This window comes from Pseudopodoces humilis, chromosome 1 (assembly GCF_049639895.1).
Source record: "Pseudopodoces humilis isolate 2021_Gansu_Grassland_sample_001 chromosome 1, ASM4963989v1, whole genome shotgun sequence".
Lineage (NCBI taxonomy): Eukaryota > Metazoa > Chordata > Aves > Passeriformes > Paridae > Pseudopodoces > Pseudopodoces humilis.
The window spans coordinates 111,146,238-111,169,780 of NC_142200.1; the positions used below are offsets into that span (position 1 = coordinate 111,146,238).

The 23,543-nt window shown below is 39.1% G+C and overlaps 1 protein-coding gene across 2 annotated transcripts in view; it reads left to right on the forward strand.

The window, feature by feature from the left end:
- The first annotated feature begins 7,705 nt into the window (after positions 1–7,705).
- The window catches only part of GADL1 (GAD like acidic amino acid decarboxylase 1), an 82,800-nt gene continuing 66,962 nt past the window's right edge, over positions 7,706–23,543 (forward strand). The window contains exons 1-6 of one of the 2 annotated variants that reach the window (XM_088061339.1): positions 7,720–7,775; positions 8,056–8,084; positions 18,853–19,022; positions 19,797–19,923; positions 21,604–21,694; positions 22,302–22,408. In XM_088061339.1, the coding sequence (XP_087917465.1) occupies positions 18,930–19,022; positions 19,797–19,923; positions 21,604–21,694; positions 22,302–22,408 (418 nt within the window). In that variant the 5' untranslated portion in view covers positions 7,720–7,775; positions 8,056–8,084; positions 18,853–18,929. Of the gene's footprint in view, positions 7,776–8,055; positions 8,085–18,852; positions 19,023–19,796; positions 19,924–21,603; positions 21,695–22,301; positions 22,409–23,543 lie in introns of both variants that reach the window. The other variant, XM_014248433.2, reaches the window with a different exon arrangement.

Below are 23,543 nucleotides of genomic sequence, written 5' to 3' on the forward strand. Positions count from 1 at the left end.
TTGTGCTCATTGCAGTGAAATTGTTGAAGGTCAAATCAGGTTTGAAGATGGCTCAAAGAAGCATATTTTGTCCTCAAACGCAGTTTCGTGCTGCTTGGTGTACATTGTTTGTACACAGAATTCTACATTTTCCACGGAAGTGAGCGTTGGGAGTAATTTCATTTGCAGAGCCCACAGGCTAGTTTTTTGCTAAATAACATTGCTCAGTGTGGTTCTGAAATCGCCTGCTGCTTTGCATCCTTTTTAAATGTTATGTGGTCCGTGACTCTTGTTGTGCAACAGGAAAGAATTTGTGTAAAATCTGTCTTGAATTCATATAAACTTCATTCTTTCCTGAAGTTTACAGAGATGGGAAGTTGAAGCATTAACCCTCCTAAGCGTGGTTACATGCCTTGGAAGACAGTGGAGATGTCTTTCACTTACAGTCTGGTGTCTTCATCTGCTTCCAAGTGGTTCCACACAATGAGCTGCACCGGGTGGAGTGCTAGACAAAGGACATAAATCTTGATTCTAGAAACAATACTCATGCCTTTTATTTCATGGCTTGCTAATGTGAAAATTACGGCCTTTGCTGCAAAGCTATTTCAGAATGGCATGTATTTAGCATGCTCAAAATTTCCCAGTTTTATTTTATTTTGGAAAACCACAAAGGATTACTTTTTTTTAGGTGTGGAATAAACATATAAGTTACTTTATATGAAAAACTAGATATATTGGGTTTTCTTAAGATTCTTGACACTTCAAAATGTCAAAATGGGGAATTTACCCGTTCTCTGCTTCATCACATCTACTCTTGTGCCCCTCAGAATTTATTGTTTCAGGAGTATCTAGTGAAACCTGACTCAGCAGTATCTATAAAAAGAAATTAGGAAAAGAAACATTTTGGGAGAATCTAATTATGGTGTAGGTGACTGAGGAGAGAAGCCCTGTCTGTTTACTAATTTCATCTTCATCTTTTATAATATTCCTACATGGCTTTTGTCTCCTAACCTCCAAGATAAGCTAAGGACTGATGTTAGATCTGTTCAGCCAGCCCACATCACCATTTGCTACCTTCCTGTGCAAGGCAGCACTCCAGCTGCAGCAGCGTGTGGCTCCAAGTGGGCCACGAGCCAAATACCCAGCCTTGAGCAAGACTCCGCAGCTTGCCTTGAGCATTGTGTTAATTTTGGTACTTCTTTAGAAATATCCAACCTTGCTAATTTAGAGATAACCTGTACATGCCCACACTAGCTGCAGTGACCACAGTAGAGTAATATCTACTGTTTGTCTATTTTTTTTCTATCCCTCTCTGTGATTCCCTTGCCTTAGAATAGGTGAAGATTCTTGAATTAAATATAGAAAGACGAAAGCTATGTGCATGTCTTTATATTTTTGTTTATTAAAATAAATCAAAGACACATAATGAGGGTGAAAACACCTTGCTTTTTTGCCATTTTCCCCCTAAGCTTTTCTGTCTAGAACACAATGAAATAGCCAAATATAGATTATATATGTATGAAAAGATTTTGGTAATATTGTAAACTATAGCAATGAAGCTTGTCTAGACTTCTTCTAGACATTCAATAATATCTTGAGATGTCATTAGGGTCTTGGATTTTAAATATCCTCATTTTCATTGCAATTTTTGAACATGATTCCATTATTGTGCCTGTTCCCTCTTTGTCTGATTCAAATGGCAAACAGAAGCCTTGCTCTAGTTGGCTGCTTGTCCTATTTTTAATTTACAGGAGCGATTGAATCCTTCTGAATTACAGAAGGGGCAAACAACTCCATAAACTTGAGTAATGAGACTTCTTAAGTGTTATTTCACCATGAGGATATTTCCTAGAACACACATATTTTCCAGAAAAAATTTTGATTAAAACATAATGGGTGAAACAGTATGCTGATTCTCTTGAGAATCTTGAGAGGTTCCTCCTCCTATGAGATTTTAAATTCTTTCACCTCCCACCAAAATCAGCATTAGAGAAGGGATATGACATGACCTGGTTTGCCAGCATTGGTTAAAGGACAATATACAAGACATAGCAGTTATTCAAAAATAGCATTACAATTTTGAGATCGGGCACATCAGGCAGTCTACTGTATAATAATGCATGGTATATGGGTGCTTTTATTAAACATGGGAATAATAACAGTTAGATCTGTAATTCTCATTATTGACTTGAACAAACAACAGTCATTGGAAAGGTTATAAACAGACCTATTTGGATTACCCTACTTTTTTTTTTCCCCCAAGAAAATACAGATGCAATTTAACAAATTTAAATACACAGCATGGGTGTCTAAGCTGGGTCTAAGAAGCCACAAAAGACTTGCCAGTAAGTGGAATAAGTGTCCATTTGAGTAACAGCTGGGGATAAAACTAGCAGCATGAGGTTGCCACAGGCCAGAGCTGGATGTCCAGCCCAGGCCTGCAGTGGAAAGCTGAGAAACCCTTCCAGTGCCTCTGACTCTTTTAGGCTGCTGTTTCCTGCTCATCTTGCCCCTGGCACCACCAGCAGGGACAGTACTGAGTCCTGGCATTTGTCATGTCCTTGCCCTGCCTCCTAATGATCCAGGAGATTTTGCTGTTTGTGAACTGCTCTCCATCTTTTCATCCGCCAAGTCACACATATATATATATATTTATATATATTTATATATATATATATGTATATATATATGTGACCTCTGGGCAGGTGTAGATGTGCTGTCCAAAAAAATATGTGGCATATGTGTGTCTCAAGGGGAATGACATTTGTTCACCACTGATTTACACAGTATCATCCCCAGAAAGTGTCCTGTACTGCAGCTTAAATACAGTATTCACAAATTCCTGCTGGCTTTGTTGTCTTTGCTGATGCCTTGAGGGACCACACCTTGGCAGCTGATGTTTTGTTGCTTTGATGTTCTGAACAATGTGTTTAGCCAGCCATCTAATGCCATATTGTTCCTTTGAAGACATCAGATGCTGCAACTTGAGAACCTAACTACTTCTTCACTTCACTTTTGGAATGATCAGTCTTCACCTTTGGTTGGCCTCCACCAGCACAGCAACATTATTCCTCTAGGCTTCACAAAGGTAATGAATGCCCTTCAACTCCTTAATGCTTTTTCTTCCCTGTCTCAGTTACCTGCACCAGACTACTAATCTTTGAGTTCCATAGGTGATGTTGACACCAATGGAGGTGACCATGACACTTCAATTATTAAAGGCCCAGGATCTGGATCTGATTTTCACAAGCTCAGGGATCCTGTAGCAATTTTTTTTCTTCATTTGTAGCTGTCAATTATTTTTTATTCTAAAAATGGAGCCCATAGCTTCTTCCAGGGAAAAGACAGAGGAAGAACTGAAACCCTAATTTATGCACCTTCTAGGTTACATTTGTAGAGTATACACTAATTTTAGAAGCTTCAATCTTTAAGACCATCTAAGGGCCCTGGTATTTTTCTAAATAATTTGTAAAAGTCAGGACCGATCACATGGTATTACAGTTTGCATACCAGTATTAGATATTACAAAATCTTTGAGCCTCTTTTGGATAAAATTAAGTTTTTTGTTTGGAAAGCACCCTTGCTCTGAATTTCAGAGCAGTGGATTTGAAAAAAAAGTTACATCTTATCTCCAAAATAAACTTTCCCTCTTCAACACAATTCTTTCTTCCTTCAGTAAAGAATTAATTGTTATTCTAATCTTCTGTGTTAGCTATTTGTTTACAGCATTGGGGTTCTGCATAGTTTAGAGTAGGTTCCTGGCTTGTTGAAAAGGTTTTGTGCTCAGAGAATAAGCTTCAGGCAGGGGGACAGGTAACAAGATCAGAAAGGCCACTGAGACCTTTCAGCTTTGTAATATCAGCAAGTATATGTTGTAACTTTGCTGTATCGGCTTGGTAAGCAGCAGAGAGAAGATACAAGTTCACATCCTGGCAAATACAACAATTTAAGAAGAATGTTAATTCATTAATATTTTAATCCAGTTCTCAATAGTTTACATGCAACACAATTTAGTTGTGTGGTCCTGACTGCTTTCAGAGACGTAGGCATTACTCGTGTCAAACCTTTTAGTTCTCACTGCATACCACAGCTCATTATGGGGGATCACAGCTTCAGGTGAGGTAACTTGATTCATTTATGCACAAACTGGGCAATAAATTAATAAATATTTAAAACTGATGTATATTTACCACTGTAATATTGCATATTGAATTAGTTGTTTGGTTTGCCTGCCAGCATTTCAAAGTTTGTTTTTAATTATCACGTTACCTAAGTCTGATGGCCAGTGTTTTTAATGGATTCATACTGCTGCCCTTTCCTTCAGCTTCTCCTTAAGCTCTTCTGAGCTCCTTTTTGACACAAATGAATTGAAATCTTGTCAGCTAGTGCACTGCCAAATGAAAATAGGTGACTGATGTTGATTGTCTTTTGGTATTTCATATGCTGCTTGCCAAGAAAGTCTTATGTACTGTGATCATTTAGAATCCTACACACTCAGGGTAGTCATTTTTTTCAGACTGATTGCAGTCAGTTGACAAAGAATATCATCTTGAGCAGATGCTCACCAGTAGCCAGCCCTTCTTATAATTACTTAACATAAGAAGAAAAAATTAAATAAGACACAGAGGACCATTTAGTCATATGGTCTGATCTCTGTATCCTGTGTCATTAAATTTCACACATGTACAAGCAGTGAGAACAGTAGCAATAGCTTGCATTTGGCTAAAACCTGTCTTCCAGAAAGGCATCTTGTCCTGGTTGAGGGATATAAAACCATTAAAAATTTATTGGTTCCTTTATTAGCTGCTCCGGTGATGTGTTGTCACCTTAAAAAGAAAAAAATTGTGCTACATTTGAATTTGTCTGACTTCAGTTTCTACCACAGCTCCTTGTTATGCCATTCTTCACTAGATTAAAGAGCCCTTCAGAATACAGTATTTTTTTTCTGCATCAAGGTACTTATATGCTGTAATCAAGTCAATCTTTTTGATACGATAAACAGATTGTGCTCTTTACATCTCACTTAGCAGCATTTTTCTTCAACTCTCAAATCACATTTTCAGCTCTTAATCTGCCCCCTCTACTATTTTTCAACCTTTTTTTTTTTTTTTTTTCAAAACATGGGCAGGAACACAGTATGCAAGATTGGTGTCATCAGTGATATATCCAGAGAGAAAACTATGTTCCCTATTTTCTACTCCCTTGATGCAGGTTAATCCTTCCTTTTAGCAACACTACAGTCAGTGTTTAAGAGAGTTGGTGACTACAGCCCCTAAATCGCTTCCAGCGAGTGCCATCACCCACTCAGTACACGACACCTACAATCCTTCAAGCTTATTACAGGGGTTTAGCTATAGTAGATGTAGTTTGTTTTACAAGGTCCAGTTCGCCACTCAATTCAGACTACTTCACTTGGTTGCTTAGTACCTTTCCCATTTTTCTCCTCTTGGGGTCATTTTCAGAGAAACATGCCCATACAATGAAGGTTCCTTTACATTTTGTTGCTTTTTGTCATCACTCATTTAGGCAAGGCCTAGCCAAGTCAACAGCTGCTTTAATGATATCATGGGGTACCACATTTTCTTTCAGACTTAAAATCTGAACCATCAGTTCCAAACAAATGTGACTTAACAAGCAATCTAATTGAAGAATGAATTTAGAGAAGTTTGATTAGACCTGGTCTTCCTAAAACAGATTGGAATTATTTCTGTTAATTACTTTGAAATATTTTTAAATTAAATGTTTCTCCCTTTATTATTTAGGGTGCCAGTGTTGGCCTGTATTTTCTTCTCATTGCACTTGCTCATTTTTCGACTACTGGTATAAGATTAACACCCCTTCAGAATTTCACAAATCATGATTGTTATCTTTCTTTATTACTAGCAGGTTGGAGCAGTTCTTCATAATCCCCTTGAGATACTTGAGATCTAATTGTTTCTTTTGTCACACAGAAGTACTTATAGAACATGTTTACATTTTACACATCAGCACAAAACCACTTAGGAACTACATTTATTACATGGGCCAGCTTCATCACTGGGTTTTCTTTTTGTTTCTAACATGCTTTAAAAGTCCTGTTTGTCTTTAGCTATCACAACCGTGGGTATTTTTTCTTGCCTATTAAATTATTGATTTCTGATATTGTAACTTGCAATTTATAGCAACTGTAATTTGTATAATTTCTCTTTGTCTTCCATTCGCTTTCTGACTGCCACCTTTGGGGTTTTACGATAAAGTTACTGCTCTCTCTGATTGTGTAGTGGTTCAGATTAGTGTCCATTAAATAGAGGCTTTGCGAGAGCCCCTCTTTTGATGTTCACACTATGTATGTTTTTCCTTGTCAGCTGTCCCTATTGTTTTTCTCAGGTTGGGGAAATTAGCTCTTTGAAGCAGCAGAAATGCATAGTTTTGATTGGGGCTGTCTCTCATTTGCCCATGATGAATACATCCAGACCACAATTGCTTGTTCCCAAGCAACCACAAACTCTTAATTTAGTGATACCAATCCTTTTTATCTATCAAAATGAGGTTCAAATACTTATCTTTTGCAATGTAGGATATCTATTGGGCTACAAAATTACCTTTTCCAATTGTACAAGTTATTAATGGCTTGGTAGAATCTGCTGTTAAGCTACAAAAGGGCTAACTTGCTTCCCTGCAAATAAGAAAAATTAAGATACCATTGTGAATAGATATTTAATTCACACTCAAATATTTCACCACTTCCAAACATCTCTGTCAAATTTTAGTCAGAATTTAATTTTAAAGGAAGTCATAAAATTTTGGGGGCATTGGTAGTTAAGTTTTGGATACTTCCAGAACTCTCTGTGACAGCAGCACACAAAAACAAAGTTTGTTTAGCTTTTCCTTTTAAAAGGTAGTAATTAGGAGGAAATTTATTTTAAGAGGCTGTAATTAGGAGGAAATCGGGGGATGAGGATTAAGAAAACCTATGTTGTGCTGAACAGGGCAGGTGTCCTGGAATGAACCGGAACAGGGATGTCAGCCACAAGTCATCCAGAGCCCTTGAAACTTGTTCTGTTCAGTCTGGAGATGTAGAATGAGAGTCATTGCAGTCTGCAGCTTACTCGTGGGGGGAAGCAGAGGGGCAGGCACTGATCTCGTCTCTGTGGTGACAGTGACAGGAGCCGAGGGAATGGCCTGAGGTTGTGTCAGGAGTGGTTTAGATTGGATATTAGAAAAAGGTTCTTCACCCAGAGGGTGGTCAGGCACTGGAACAGGCTCCCCAGGGAAGTGGTCACAGCACCTGACGGTTCAAGAAGCGTTTGGACAGTGCTCCTGGACACATGGCGTGATCCTTGGGGATCTCCTGTGCAGGGGTAAGGGTTGGACTTGATCCTTGTGGATGCTTCCAGCTCAGAATTTTCTGTGATTCTGTGAAAGGTGCCCCGGCGGCAGCTGCGAGGCACCGGGTCAGGCTTTTCATACACGAAACAAGGGAGTTATCACAAGCAGCGACATCCACAACCCCTGCATTTGGCAACGAAGGCAGCCCCGGGCTCTGGCTGCCAGCCGTGCCGCCCTACCCCGCGGGAGGGACGGCTGCCCGGCGGTGTCGGGGGTATTGATAGCGGCCCGGGCTATGCCGAGGGTATTTATAGAGGCCCGGGCGATGCCGAGGGTATTTATAGAGGCCCGGGCGATGCCGAGGGTATTTATAGCTGCCCGGCGGTGCCGAGGGTATTGATAGCGGCGCGGAGGCTGCGGCAGCGGCCAGGGCGCAGCGGGAGCGGCCCCCGCTCCTCTCCGGTGCCAGCGCGACGCCGAGATGGAGGGTAAAGGCTGGGGACACAGCCGCCTTGTCCCTCCTCTGTCCCCGCTGCGGCCGGGCTGCGGGCGGGGGGGCTCGGACAAGGCTGGCAGGAGGGAAGCGGCTCGCTCTCTGCCCCGCTCGGGGCTTTCAGCACTTTCCTTGCCTTGCGGGAGCTCCCGCAGCCTCCCCATCTCGGGTATCCCCGGGCTTGGCGAGGAGAGGGGCCTCGGGGAGAGGGGAAAGAGGCAGGGGCGGTTCGCAGGTGTGGGATCTCCCCGTAACCTCCTTCTGTTACAGCGCAGCAGTAGCACAGCCAGGATGGCTTAATAAGGTACAGACTTTGCAACAGTTGTCATAAAAACAGAGCAGTGTTTTTTGTTGAAATAAGTGGTCTTTAAAGAGGGGCGCCTTTCATATAAATGTTTAATTCTTTTCGTCAGGCACCAGAGCAGTGGTGATATATAGCAATATAGCGATTTACGTTGGAACAAAAGGTCTCAGTAAGGGAGAAATTAATCCTGCTTTTTAAATGTGTTATCAACTTCTTCGTCCTCATGGAGAGGAAGGACTTGCATCATTGATGAAAAGTGAAAGTTGACCATATGTTTATGAAAGTTGGGACTGTGGATGAACTATGAGCTGCCAGAGGAGCTTAGAAAGTGCAGAAATAAAATTTGCAAGGTTAAGAAATGAGGAAGTCCTTAGCGTTGTGAATGGAAGCTGATTGCTGAGTCAGAAAATAGTAAAAGTGTTTGCAGATGGCTCTCCCCCTCTCCCACAGGATCAATATCCTTGATAACAATGTCTTCATTTATCTCAAATTGTGACTCTTTTATGAAAACCATCAAAAAAGAGCACTAATAAGTTTCTTTTATATTTTACCCTAAACATGGATGAAACAGTGAAAAATCTTTTATTACCAGCTTGAGAAGTCTCTTCTTACATTTGTGGGTCATCCAAATTATTAGCACTAATTTGGTTAAAAAAAAATCTCTGAACAGAACCATATATTTGAAAGGAAACTGCAGAAACTTAATATTTGAAGAGCAGTGGATCCCTTTTTCTTTATTTGATGTAAATTGAATGAACATTGTAAAGTAACATGGTGGTTCTGGTGTGTAGTAAATACGTTCTGGTGCCTGTAGTAGTTTCAGGCTGCACTGTAAGGACAGCTGTACTATGTGAGTAGCAGGGGCAGTACTGTAGGAGTGACAGCAGCTCCCAAAGTCATTTGCTTCAGATGCAGCTTATTTTTATATCCTCTGCCAAAACAGCAACACAGGTACGCTTACAGCAGTCACTAAGACTGAGATCCTGGTGGTTTAGCTGGGTAGTAGTGTTCTTGTTTAAATATCACCTGTTGTATGCTACCAAAAATCTTAATTTCCTTCCTAATTTCCTTCCAAAACTGTTGGCTTGTGCTGGTAAGCCAGAATGTGTCTAATGGTAATGTGATCTCTACCCTTGTTGCTGCAGTTTTCCAGTCTCTCTACCTTATTCATGAGTAGCATCTGTTATTTCTTTGCACTTTCCCTCTCATGAGGGATTCTTTACTCGCACAGACCTCTCTTTCCTTTGTCTTTGGTGATTTGCTGTGTTATCTGCCAGGTTCTATCTGGCCAATGAGCTTCTCTGAAGTGAGATGCTGAATGATGTTAGGCTACATTGTAGCCTTCTCTATAAGGTCAAGTTATTGTAGAAATTTAGCTCTGTGGCTCTTGAGGTTTTACAACTTTTCTGCCTGCTGAAATATTTATTTTTTTTCATAAGCAAATGTGAGTCCATTGTTAAAACTAGACCTTCTGGGCTGATCAGTGCAGCTTCTCACTGATATTATGGGCTCTTATCTTTTAAAGTCCTATTGGAAAGCATCTGGGAGAGAGACTGAAGGCAGCTGCCTGTTGCAGCACTAGCATTGTGTTTGCTTTGCACAGCTGGAGCAGCTGTCAAAGTGGAGTGGAGACTTGAATGTGCAGAGTTAACACTTGCAGTAGCTGCTGTGGTGAGCTCAGTGGGAGCTCTGAGGGGTGACACTCTGGGTCCTTTTCCTTGTTTTTTGTTTTTGGGTCTTTATTTTTTTTTCCTTTTATAAACCCCCTCAATGTATCTGAAAGTGACCACTTGAATTTCATCTTGCTGGTTGCTAGTTGAGCCTAATTTCTCTCAGACATCACCATTGTCCATAAGAGAAGCCTTAATGACTATGCAGGCATGAGTAAGACTTTTTTTTTTCCTATGCTTCCATTCACACAAAAGACAGCAAAATCCCATTAATGAAAGGGGGCCAAGTTGTAAATTCCTACTCCTAGCTGCAGAAAGGGATCTTCACTTCATATATACCTCAGACATTTGGCATCAGGGTAGTTTTCCAAGGTTGATTTGGCATGGAGAAGGCTCAGAAAATTCCATATTTGGAGAAAAAAAAAATAGGTGAGCAGTTTTCTCGTGGGGCATAATACTGAGTGTGTTAAGCAGAGTTTCAAGGAGGTTCCTAGCTCATCAACAGAATCAGAGCTGGCAATCACAAGAGGAAGGGAGCAGCCAGCATTTGTGCAATTTGCTGCTTTTTAACTTCTGAATTGCTGGTGACTCAGTGTGTATTTGGTATGAATGGGGAGTTACGTGGTTTTATGCCACCCTCAGACTGGGGAGATGAGCTGGCAAACATTTTGTGTAAGGTCTTGCCATCTCAAACAGCTGAAATGTGAAGCGTGGTTAAAACACCCTGGAAGTTAGGGAGACTTTAAGGCCCTGGTAATGTGACACTCAGGTTAGTATTTTGGTCTGAGCACGGGGATAGGATCTCTCCCATGTCTTAAAATCTGATCTGATAAAAGAGGTACTCAGATCTTTTCTAATATCACTTCATCAGAGGAAGGGAGACATCACTTTGCAAGAAACGAAGCTTGCATCAAATAAAGCCATTCTGTGTGAGTGCATTCATAGTGCTTTAAAATTAATAAGAATTTTCTTGGCAGTTAATGAACATTTAGTGAAGAAGCTTAATTTGACATTTGAGAAGTTCAGTAAATAATTTTTCTTTCTTGATTAAGGCATCTTCTAAACTATCACTTATACTACCAAGAATTGTCACTTTTTAATGCATTACAAGATCTTGTTGCATACTGATTCAGCTATTATTGCCTATTAAATTGTTTAGATCTCATGTGCCTTAATTTCCCTGCTCTTGACTATTTTAAGCTGCCTGCTTCTTTAAAGATCATTTATATTTACATAAGCATTTATTACGTATTTAAAACAGAAAAAATGGGCATGCTGAAGTACATGTCTTTGTATTTCTTACTTCCCCTCACTCTGTGGTCCAATTTGAGATAGCTTTTTATGCTCATCCCAGATGTTTGCAGAAACTATCTCTTCAAGCTTTGCAAAAATCAGAAGTTAAAATTTCTTATGGCCTTTCTTGCTTTGTCTCATGTCACAAACTGCAGAGGTAATAGGAGGCACTTTTTGGTAAAGCATTGATATGTCCAGGATGCTCATCAGGACATGGCTAAATGTGGGCCTTGTTCCACCTTTTGTTTTTCCATCTGTGCACACAAGTAATCTTATTTTAGCATTACATGTGCAATGAGGGAATAATAAATTGAAAAGGCAAATTGTTATTGCTTTGTAGGGTGTCAATTGTGTTTTTTTCTGTTGATAATTATTGTCAGGCCTCATCTATGGGTAGTAAAAGGTGTCTTTGATCTGATCTAAATGTATCTGTTATCATTTCTTGTGTATATGTGACCTTTATATTTTTATTGGAAAACTTGTCAGGTGTCAGCAAATAGAATTATCTTTCAAAGTAAAAGCCACTGGACCAGAAGCTTCTCAGTACTATGAATATCATGAGAAAGGTGGTTTTTAGTTCACAGGTCTACACGGTCTTTTGTCAGCAAAGTAGCAATGACTCTACAAAGTAGTTGGTTAAATCCAGATAATTTGGAAAAGCTTGTGTCTCTAAAGCTTAGCTATCTCTGCCCTTTGTCACATCTCATCTTATGTATGCTGAAAAGCCTTATAAATATGATCTTATCCATTGGCAAATGTCAGGGTTTCAGCAAGAAAGATTGTCTTTAAGTGGCTTGGCATCTCTCTGCTGGTTACACGGCAAGACAGCTTGCAGGGTCTCATTGAGCTGCTTAAACCAATTTTTTTGCAAGCAGCCCTTCTCCATTGTTCAGGGATTATTGAGCCCTCTTTGGGGCCAGTATATCACATAAAAAACTCTGGCACCAAGCCTGAAGGGGAAAGAGCAAGTGACAAATGCTGTATGTACCTGGCATTTGGTTGCAGGGCTAATGCTGAGGTCAAATGACTGATTTAAGGTTTGGCATGGTCCAAAAAAATAAGTATCCATTTTTTGCCTTCTATAGAGGAAAATGGAAGACCTGGGTGCAGTCAGGCTACGGGCAGTGTAGTGGCTCTGTTTGAGTGTATTTCAGCTTGCCTTTTCTGAGCCCTAGGGTGCACAGTAGGATCAGATCTGTGCTTCTACCAGGCACCATCCAGACTGATGCTCTAGAAAAGAACTGCTAGTGTCTTCTGCTGGCACCTGCCAGTGCCATACAGCAGCCTGGCCTCTTGCAGCTCAGGAGAGGTTTCCCAAAATTGGTAAACCCATAGCAGGCACCACTTGAAATGGTCTGTCCAGAGCCCCGCTGGGTCCCTCATCTGTGTGACCGATCACTGCTGATGTTACCGGCAGCGTTGTAAGAGCCTGGGCAATGCAACTTGCTCCATTTAGAAAGTGCATTGAGCTGCTTTAAACTACTTTAACATTGAACTGATAGGCTAATAAATTATGAATATCTATTTAGGAACTAGTTCAGAGAACCTAGTGGGCTGGAAAGTTACATCCTGGTTAGCTGTGTACTAGCTTCCCCATGTTGGTAAATAAGGGCGTATCTCAAAGTTGTTGTGGACATGAGTTATTGAATGGCAATTGGAAATCCTTTGTAGGAAGCAGAAAATATGGAAGTGTTTATGGTATGAAAAAGTGAGATGAGAAGACTTGTTTTGACTGTAACTTGAATGTGCAGGTAAAACTTCCTAAACTGAAATTTAGATTTATCATCTATTTCTACATTTTAACTTGCATTGAATCCCATAAAACTCAGTTTTAGTAAATTACTGCCTGCTTAGTTGATTTTTGAAAGACTGGAGTTAAAATTGGTTTTATATTATGATTAAAAATATAGCTCTTGCATGAAATTGCAGCCTGTCAGGAACACTTTTAAAACAAGATGCAGAACTTCCATTTGGAAAAAAATCTATTTGTGTTTTTCGTCAAATCTTTTTTTTTTTTTTTTTTTTTCCACTGAGAACCAGAAAAATGTCAGGGATTCTCTATGTTCTGTGTGGGTCACACCTATATTCATCATTTCTGTTAGGACTTGGCCTCCTAAAATTAAATTTGCTATCCCATGCACAGTGCTTTTGATTGACTTGAATGTTGCAGATTCAGTTACTTTCTTACTGAAAAAAGAATGTTCATTAGATATTCATCATCAACACACAACTTTTAATTAAAATAAAAAGAGTTTGGTTTCTCAGATCCTTCCTACACTGCTAGCAGGTGTTAAGAGTTAGAATATATGAGAAAGGATCTCACTGGGGTCAGGGAGTTGCAATTTCCATTTCATAGTTGGCATTTGCCATTTCTCAGTTTTGCATCAAGGTGAATTCTGATTCTCCACAGCCTTTCTTCCTAATTAGAAATGTTACAGCACGAATCACTCCTGCACGTACTATTTAGGGCATTGCAGAGTTGTTATGAAAAATTAACATCAGTTTCTGAGGACTGGCTGCATAAAAATTTCTGAATCTTATTTTTTAACTTTTACCTGCCTTTTTTTTTTTTTTTTTTTTAAGCAAATCCTGCCTAGGACCGTACAACATGACATGTTGTGAGCATTCAGCTAGGAAGAGTGCCCCCTCAGAACTCAGAAAATCCCTCTGAAAGCAGGACCTCTGTCCTAGCATGGTCCTCTCATTCTCTCTCAGATACTCATTTCTGGGTCTCCTCTCCTCATTTCATTCTACCAACCTTTCCTTTAGGAAAGGGAAATTCAGGTGTGGGAAGGAGAATAGGACCCATTTGTTGTGCTGCTACTGTTTAGTGCTAGCAGTGTGTTCAATGAGTCTATTCAGGGATTTTGGAGCCCAGACACAAGCACTTTTGTTTTCCTTGGGTCCTTCTCTATAAAGGTCACATTTGCCCTTTCACAGTCAGAGGATTCCTGTGTGGGGGTGGCTGTTGCAGACCTTCTGAGGGGGTGCACCCAGCTTGTTCTCTGTCCACATGCCTGGTCCATAAATCTGCAAAACAAGAATATATAATATAGGGGGAATTGCATAAGCCCTACCATACCCATGCCTACTTCTGTTTTTTCATGTGGATAGCTTTTCTAGGACAACGAGTAATTTTATATACTGGATTTTAAGAAAACTGCATTTCCTTTACTTGGAGACAGGCCTGTGAAATCAGTTTATGAAGAAACAATGTATTTTTGCCTTAAGACTGGAGTGGCTTTACTTTATTCGTATGTACAGAAAGCAGTGATTAAAGAAACAGAAGTGGCTTTAAAGATTATTTATACCAAGGGACTCAAATAGCTGTATAGTGTGGGACAAGTATGTGTTTTAATGCTTTGATACACGATATGGCACCACAGTAATTTATTAAACATGGTGGAATGGAGTCTTGACGCTTATTTTCTTTTACTGGACACACTAAAAGAAGACACATGACCAGATCATACAGAATGAGAAATTTAATTTCTTTTTTCTGATTGACGCTGGCGATTACTTCTGCATTTGTTACAAAGCATAAATAGGCCTTTGGTCAAAGCCAGGTTTTTGCATTCCCTTGAATAGTCAGTGGTGCTAATACAGGATTTGGCTCTGGCATTTGAGCACAACCTACTCTTTCACAAGAACCCCTTTCTGTTTCCTCATTTGCCTTGCAAGCAGTAAATCTTTCTGGTCATGCTACTTTCCCAAATATTGTTAGAAGCACAATGCTTCAGTTTCTTTTTGTAGTGCAAGGATTTAGCAGTCAAATATGGAAACACAGATGAAGCTTTTAAAATATATGGTAGTACTTACGTAAAGATATAGAAACATCTGAAAAAATGTTTCTTTTTTTTTCTGTACATTATTCCAGCTCCAATTAATTTATGTTTGCTGCTGGGGAAATAATATTGATCATAAAAATGAAATGCTGGTTGGAAATACTTAGGCTTCTGTAATAGAATATTTCTTTCAGGATGAAATATGAGAATTATGTACTTGATTTTGCTGCTGCTGAAGCCAGTGGCTGAATGCCCAATTGCCTTCAACTGGAGCAGAATTGAGTCTTCTCTTTTGCAGAAGGGTATCTTAAAGAGTCAGTAATTCTTAATCTCTGTGTTAAAGCACTTCCATTTGTTAAGTTTTTAGTTCTCTTTCAAGCCTGGAGCCATTTGCCTGAAACTGTATTTGATGTATTTTCTGGAAGTCTGTTTTCCGAGTCTGCTTCAGAGTGTGTTTCTGTATTCTCAAATAGGAAAGAACATATTTATTACAGTCACATCTCTAGATAGTTTCCCTATCATATTTGAAAACAAAAGATGTGTATGTGACAAGATGCCATTTCTATGGAGTGGGCTTTCCCACTTCAAAGAAGGTGATGTTCCTTTAGTGCAATCAGGTGTGTTTGAGACATATAAAAGGCCCAACATTTTTGTAAAATGATGTGAGCATTTGATGAATGATTTTATTTTTTTTTTTATAAGAGACAACATGCATTGTCAGCATAGTGTGTGTTTCTTAGCTTGGATGCTGAGCTCTGAGAATGTGTTAAAGGCATCTGCTTAAATGTGACATAGAAAGTGAACCTGGAGTCTTTCTGGATGTTCACTTCTAAAGCATAATAAATTGTTCATTGGCCTCTTATAAAAAATGTGATAAAAAGAAAAAAATGTTCTAGAATTTCAGAGGTTTATAATCTACTTAATTTTCCTCTTCAGTGTTTTACTGCAAGTGGAAACACATTAATTTTTTGATAGAGAAGAGTTTGGTCATCTCATAAGAACTGCAGAAGTCAGACAATTACAAGTAGAAGATTAAGTATCATCAGTTGCAGAAAGACCAAGAGGTATGAGAAGAGTGGGTGTATCCAGTAGTGGCTTCCAAAACCTGAAGACTACCTCAGAAAAATATTTGTGCTTGGGGCTTGATTTAGCACCTGATTGTGAAATAATTGTTTCTGCTAATTTCAATGGTTTTATGGTATATTCCAGGGAAGAATTTGCAACAAATTCAGATTGAAATTATAAGTGAAAACCAAAAAATTATTGAGGACGTGGTAAATAATTGCAAGGAGTATTATTACATGAAATAAAATATGGGCAAAGTTACAAACTCTTTGCTGGAGCTTTAATGCTGTTGCAATGAATGCTGTCTTCATCCCTTCCTTCTAATCTCTCTGCTTTGCCTTTCTTTCATAGACTGTGCTCAAGCTCCAAAACAGATGTGGGGACTAGGGGTAGACCATCACCCATTTCCCAGATCATATCTTCCTCCTCAGGATCCACAAAGCATCCTAGGCAGACAGTAAAACTGTGTATAGAGGTGAACAGGCCTTCTTCAAACAGGAAGCTCTTAGAGCTATGACTCAGTTCCCTGAAGACCTGGTAGAAAAAGTAGTGTAAAGTTCTGCTTTTGCAGAATTCCTGTAAAAAGATCATTGTAAGGTCATGGAAGTACTAGATCTTATCTCTAAGCAAAAGTAACAGGAATAGGGCTAAGGGAGTTAGCAATAGAAACCTTTTTCACAACTCTGCTTCTAGCAGACACCTGGGAGTTTGAAGAAGAACAAAAAACCCCAAACCAATCCACCAAACTACAACAAAAATACCCCAAGCAAACGAACAAACAACAAAAGGAGTTTAAGAGTGAGTTCTCTTGCTCTGCCATCTACTCTGCTTGTAACCAAAGGAAGTATCAATATCTGTGCTCTGCAATAGATACTAATCTCCCACATAGTTTTTTTCTTTAGATACTGTCTTCTTTTTTGTAGAAACAAAACACCTTTGGTGTACATAAAGATCATAGACTCTCCAGGTGATGTTCAGTTGAAATTCTTTTTTGTGTTTGTGTTAAACTCTGAATAGTACTTAAGGCAGCTATTTATGCATAAAATAACTGAGTCTCAACACAAAGTTAGTCTCTGTTCTCTCTGCCCAAAGCCCTGATACCTTCCATTTCCCAATAATACCCAGGGTTTTAAATCTTGTAAAGTTGACCTACTAGCTTGTGTTTCCAGAGATAAACATCTAAGACTTTTTCAAAGCTGCAGTTTCTTTACAGTGCCTCTCCTGTGGTGTGCTGGAAAGTATGATGAGAATTGACATTTTTAATGTCTGTGATTTTCCCTCTTTGCCTGTTGAAGATTTAATACTGTTTGCCTGCTTGTTCTCCATCTGTCCAGTAAGAACATTTATGACTTTCCTATAACAATGGGCTGAAGGCTACTCTGTTCAGAAAAAATTATTATGCTGCCCATTTGGATTAAAAATAGAAGTAATTTCACAAATGCAAGGCAGGGGGTCATTTTTGTTGGCAAAGTATTATGAGAAGTGTGAGGTCCCATATCATGTTAGAATTTTATCTTGTTTGACTTATCTCTCCCGATAAGTCAAAGTGAACTGAATAGCTTCTCTGAGTCACCAGAAAATAAAAGCTCATGGGATTAGTAGGGTTTCTTTCAATCTAAGGACCTTGAAGTGATGCACATTTCTAAGCAGTGTTGTTGTTCTTCTATGTCCTCCTGTGCATGAGGAGCTGTAATTATGATAAGCATGATGGATGTGTCAGACTGAAGTGCCTGGCAGTCCTCTGTAAATTCAGCTCCTTATACCTGTGAAAGAGCCACCTGTCTTTTCTACTTTGTAAGTGGAGCAAAAAGTAAAGCAATAAGATAAAGCTGTTTTAGGCATAGAACTTTCTCCATACACCCCAGCCTTGCACCATCCTCACTCTAAATGAAGACAACCCATGGTGGCAGTGTGCTGCCTGGCTTTATAGATCTTAGTTATTCTAAAGCAGGATCAGTGAACAGATACTGCCTGTAACCCAGATAATTTGGCTACCGCAGTTACCGCTTCTCCTTTCAGCACGGTTCTGTTTCAAATATCTATTCCCTTGATATCTCCAAATGTCTCAATTTCATCTTCATCCTCATGCTGATGAAAACCAGAGTCCTGATCTTGCAGTATGAAATCAATACATGAAAGAGATACGTACTTGCTGGTGTTGGCCAGTGTCTTACAAGTGTCTTGGATGAGCTTTCAGGGGTAGTGTAAAGGAGGAAGTAAAAACGTGTTCATGGAACACATCAGGAGAGTATGTCTCGTGGGTAAATGTGAGAGAGGGGAAAGAGATCATCACTGGATCTCTTTCCAAGGAATAAACAAGATCATCTGCCCAGCAGATTATTGTAATTAGTGGCTGAGGACACGTAACAGAATAAGGGCAGAAAGAAGTACAGGAATGTTACATCAAAAGGTTTTATTTTCATGGAGTGTGGGTCAGTGAAGCACTGCAAAGGATGTGGAAGACTCTGAGCAAGAGGATTGGCTGGTGGGAAGGAGCAGCATAAAGATGCAGGAAACAAAGCTGAGAGTTATTTCATGAAAAAGTGGGAGCAGAGAGATGGCTTGTGGAGGGAAACATTTTCAGCTAAGAAAAAGCCCATTATATTTCTCTGTATTTCTATTTATACAGCTGTAACATGTTCTAAGCCAGAACTCTATTTTCCTCTGTGTTTGGAAGGTCCCTTGCATGCTTTTGTATGTTAGAGAAAGCAGTAGATACAATACAAGTAGGCTATTATTGCCTACAGAATAACAGTCTATGTTTGAAGTAATGTGTTGTGGTTTTTTTGGTTTTTTTCTGTAAAGGTTCTTCCACCAAAATCTAGGGTTTTTGTGCAGATAAAAAGTCTATGTGAGTTTTTTCTTAGGGTGACTAAATCTCCAGAAGTGAAAGAATATTTTTTTAGTTTATTATTTATTTATCCTTGTTTTAATGATGAGTCCTTTCTCTTACAGTTGGTGTTTGCAAGCAGGAGATTCTCCAGAAGAAGAATGCTGTTTTGGTGGATGGGGTCATTCTAAATGGTCCAATAATGGACTCAAAAGCAGGAGAGAAGTTCGTGGAAGAGGCCTGTCAGATTATAATGGAAGAAGTTGTCCAGAAAGCGGACGATGTAACAGAAAAGGTAAAGCCATAGAGAGTTGTTGAGACTTCATTGTGAAGATGATGAACAATAAATCAATTTTTTATAAGCTGTATTTTATTGCACTCTAAGTAGCCTGAAAATTGTTTCTAGTCTGTACTTGGCTTCAAAATAAAATACAGCCTTACAAATTAATAAAGAATGCATTATAAAACCTTCCAATAGCATAATTAGCATACATAACTGCCAGAAAATTATGGTGTTTTTTTATCTCAGAATACGAAGGTCATTTTCTTTGAGATCTCAAATGGCTGTAGTGTTTTTCACGTTTGGAGTGGGTTGAGTTATTTGTTTGCTCCCAAGGGGTACTGGGAAGGAAGAAAGTGGGTGTGGTAGCACATTGAAAGGGCAATATTAGAAGGTTGCTGTGGGTTCTGCAGAAAGCTGTATGGGAAGAAGTCCTGCAAATAAACCATGCTTGCCTTTGGGCATGCACTGCTTGCTCCCACCCCTTGGCAGAAGAGCATCTAAAAGTGCTGTGATTACAAATCCTTAGCTAAGAACTCAGCAGGCCTCTTTCTTCTGCCTTTCAGCATTTCCCACTCTAATGTTTATGGTTGAGTGTTGCCTGAGACATGATAGAACCAACATCCCATGAGGCCAGTTCACTGGATATATTTTCCTGTGGCACACTGCCTTGCCATGGGAAGTTTTGCGAAAGCAGTGCTGAATGGGGTGATTACTTTGTACCTCTATAACCTCTTGCTCCTGGCTAAGCCGTTCACTGGTGGTGTCTGCCCTGCTCCCCATCACTAGGTCTGTGAATGGCAAGCCCCTGAAAAGCTTAAGCAGATTCTTGACCTGGAAATGAGGGACACTGGAGAATGTCATCAGAAGATCCTGCAGCTCTGCCGTGATGTTATAAAATACAGCGTCAAAACCAGTAAGAATGGGGTTTTAAGCACAGCTGCTCTGCATGCTTGGAGGAGATAATGTTTACAAAGCTCTGTCACCTTTCAGGGAACTGTGAATGTGAATGTTTGCTTCCCTCCTGCCTATACAAGTGTGCAAACAGTTGTTTGACTGAATTCTGGTCACCACTGGTTTGACTGAAATATGTAAAACTGGAAAACTAATCAAAAAACAATTAAGGTGATGCCATTTGCATTAATAGTAGATTCTGTCACTTTGAAGTCCTGGGAAAGTCACCTAGACAAATGGTATAGCAGTCTAGCAAAATAAGCAGGAGACGGTCCTTTTTTTGTGATTTCCTGCTGTCTGAGTGATGAGATTTGGAGTCACCATCATTGCCTGCATATGTTCTTAGTGATGATTACCCTCCATTTATTATTGTTCTATTTGAGCAATACTCTTGTAGGGTGTTAATTTGCTGATAGGCAGTAATTCCTGTTCCAGACACCATGAGAAGAGAGCCTGCAGTGTTTCAGAGACAGTATGCCACAGCTCTGCAGGATTAGTTCTCTACAGCTAACCTTTCTGCAGCATGTGCAGGGTAATTCAATGTTGGTAAAAAGAGATGAACAACATCTGTTCAGGAAACAGCACTGTGAATCAGTAGCTCAGGATTTCAGATGTTGTAGGGCTTAGGCTGTATTTTGGTAAGTAAGAAAGAACATTTGATATAGTTAGTTGTGCATTTCTGGGCTGTGTTCCCTGCTATAGTCACTGTTGCTGCGGAGTAAAACTGTAAAATAATTTTGAGAAGGAACTTATACCTTTGAAAACCATAAAGAGTAGTGATACTGATCTGCAGAGGTAGAGTAATAACAATATGCAGATATAATTACTGAGTTACTGGAAGATGTTCTGTTTATCTTACTTTTGCAAATTGACTTTAGATTATAATTTGTTACATTATGTCACCTTAGAAAGGATGTTGTAAATAAAAATATGCTGTGCAAATAGTCTTGGAATATAGACATTTATTGAAGCCCTACATATAATATAAATGGAGGCATACTGTTTATCTGGTTTTGCATGTAAAAATGCTGTGCTATGGATTAAAATTTAGATGCTGACCCCACTGTTGAGCTGAGTTGTTTTTATAGGTGGAAATAATGTAGGATTTTGTCAAAATTATTTATATCTCAGTGTTTCAAGGCAGGTAAACAAATTCTCTTAACTTTTCATTCATTTTAAGTATGCAGCAAATTTTTCCAAGCTGTTAGAGTGCCTTTCTCTCTGTGTTGAGACTTTGGTGGGAGAAGAAGCACAGCTGCTTGGAATCAGCTGGTTCCTGCATTCTGCTGCTTAGCAAAATTTGGCTGAGCATCAACTGCGGCCTCTTAAAACCCCTTTTTAAAGCCACTATGTATACTCAATTGTCAATCTCTTTTATTTTTTTATTTATAAGACTTGTGAACGACTCACATTTATTCTATGTACCACTTGCATTTCTCAAGACATGTTTTGAGGTTTGAAAGTGCTTATTAAATTTACTTTCAAAGGAATGTCTATCTTTAGGGAAGGACAGCAAATCCAGAGAATACTGAGAAAATGGAGTCAATTGTGGTTTGCAACAATCAGCATTCAGCTGAGAGGGAGTGTGTTGTATTATCTTTTCTGGTATATCCTGTCACTTGCTTTTCATCTCTATTTTCAGATCATCCAAGATTTTTCAATCAGCTGTATGCTGGAATAGATTATTACTCGTTAGTGGCTCGTTTCATTACAGAAGCACTCAACCCCAGTGTGTAAGTGTGGTCCTTTGTCCTCTTGATGATGAATTAACATGTTTCGTGGAAGAACAGCTTTTTTTGTTTCCTTGCTTCTGATTTCTGTTTTCAGTGCTACAGAAGGGGCAGGAATTGTGCAAGACATTGGAAAAGAAAACAGGCTGATTCTGATAGGCTGAAGATGGGGTTTAAGAGAGATTTTTTCCCCCCAAAGCTATTAAACCTAGACTTTTGCCTTACTTAGTGCATAAAAATGAATTAATCAGACTGAACTTAGTTGTCCATTCCTTTGAGGCATTCTGCAGAGAGTTGAATGCAAATGGTTACCTGTCCACTGTTTACTTGCAAATGTAAAGCTGACATTTAAGCATGTGACCTACATTAAGAGCAAACTCTGGTGTATTACTTGGAGAGTGGAAGTGTCAACGAGATGCTGCCAGAAACGAAGCAATTTCTCTACTGGATCAGATTCATAAGGTTTTTAGTTCAGAGTCCTACTGCTGGTGGTGATCAGCTGCTGATAGATTAGACAAAGGTGCAAGAAGCCTTTATCGAGTTTTAGCAATGCTCTGTGCCATGAATTCTGTAGTTTTAATACCAATTATCATTTATTATTTCGCTTTAGATACACATATGAAGTATCCCCCGTGTTTCTGTTGGTGGAAGAAGCAGTCATCAAGAAAATGATTGAGTTCATAGGCTGGGAAGAAGGGGATGGTATATTTAATCCAGGTAGGAACAGTTCAGACCTCAAGCTGTGTCATTGTAAACTGTCTAATACCATTAATTCTATGAACATTGGAGTCACATAGAATATTTGAAAATGCATGCAAAAGTGTACTGATACACAAAACTATTTAATCTAGGCTAATCTTATGTGTTTCTAGTAATAATTCGGCAATTCTGACCAGTGAATGAATGAAAACACTTCTAAATTAAATATAATTATATGTAATTATTTGAAATTAATTATTTGTAGCTGATGTCCTTCCTAACCTTACTAACAATACCAACAGCCTCAATGGAAAGAGTCAACTTAGCTGACAGACAGGGAGCTGATTTATATGCTAGATGCCAACCCATGGTGTCTGAGGGCATAGACCTGTGAATCCTGCCTATGAACTGTGGGAGCATGAGCTTACATGATCTAAACTCCTTTGAATCTTTATAATTTTATTAAATGTTATGATAAGGCAGGCCAAACAGGTATTTCTTAAGCTGCTTGATAAACCATGTTTTTCAAATGTTCTGTAAGGCAGTACTTCATCCCACTGCACTGAAATAATGAAGCATAATGGTGGTATTTCACAGATTATTCAGATAACAAATAATTGGGCTAGATGTGAAGCTTTTATATCTATTTTGGGGGTGAGAAGAGGAGTTAAATGAGTACATGAGTTTAAACTCCCCCTCCCAAACTGAAACAGTCAGTAATTCTAGCCTACACATGAGTAGTAGAAAAATAAATAAGCTAAAAATCCATATTTTTTAAAATATATTACTGGTATGTATTTTTTTCGTATCAAATTTGATGTGTATTTTTGGTAGAACCCTTACTTTTACAGACAGATCTCTGGCTTAAAACAGTATTCTACTGAGAGAAGATAAATTAATTGTCCTTGTTTTGGTTCTGGTTTTATGTAAAGGTTTTTCTTACTGCTTTGGTTTTGTCCTTCTAGGTGAATAAAACCTGTCCTGAGTGACTAAAGCTTGTCTAGATCTCACCTTGCAGATCTTTCCATTCCCAGTCACTGTGTTTGTTTTTTGGATTTTTTTTTTTTTTTTTTCCAAAGACCTTTTTCTCCCATGGTCCTCTGAGGTCTGGTTTCCCAAGGGATCTCCAAGGCTCTGAGCTTGGTGGAGGCAG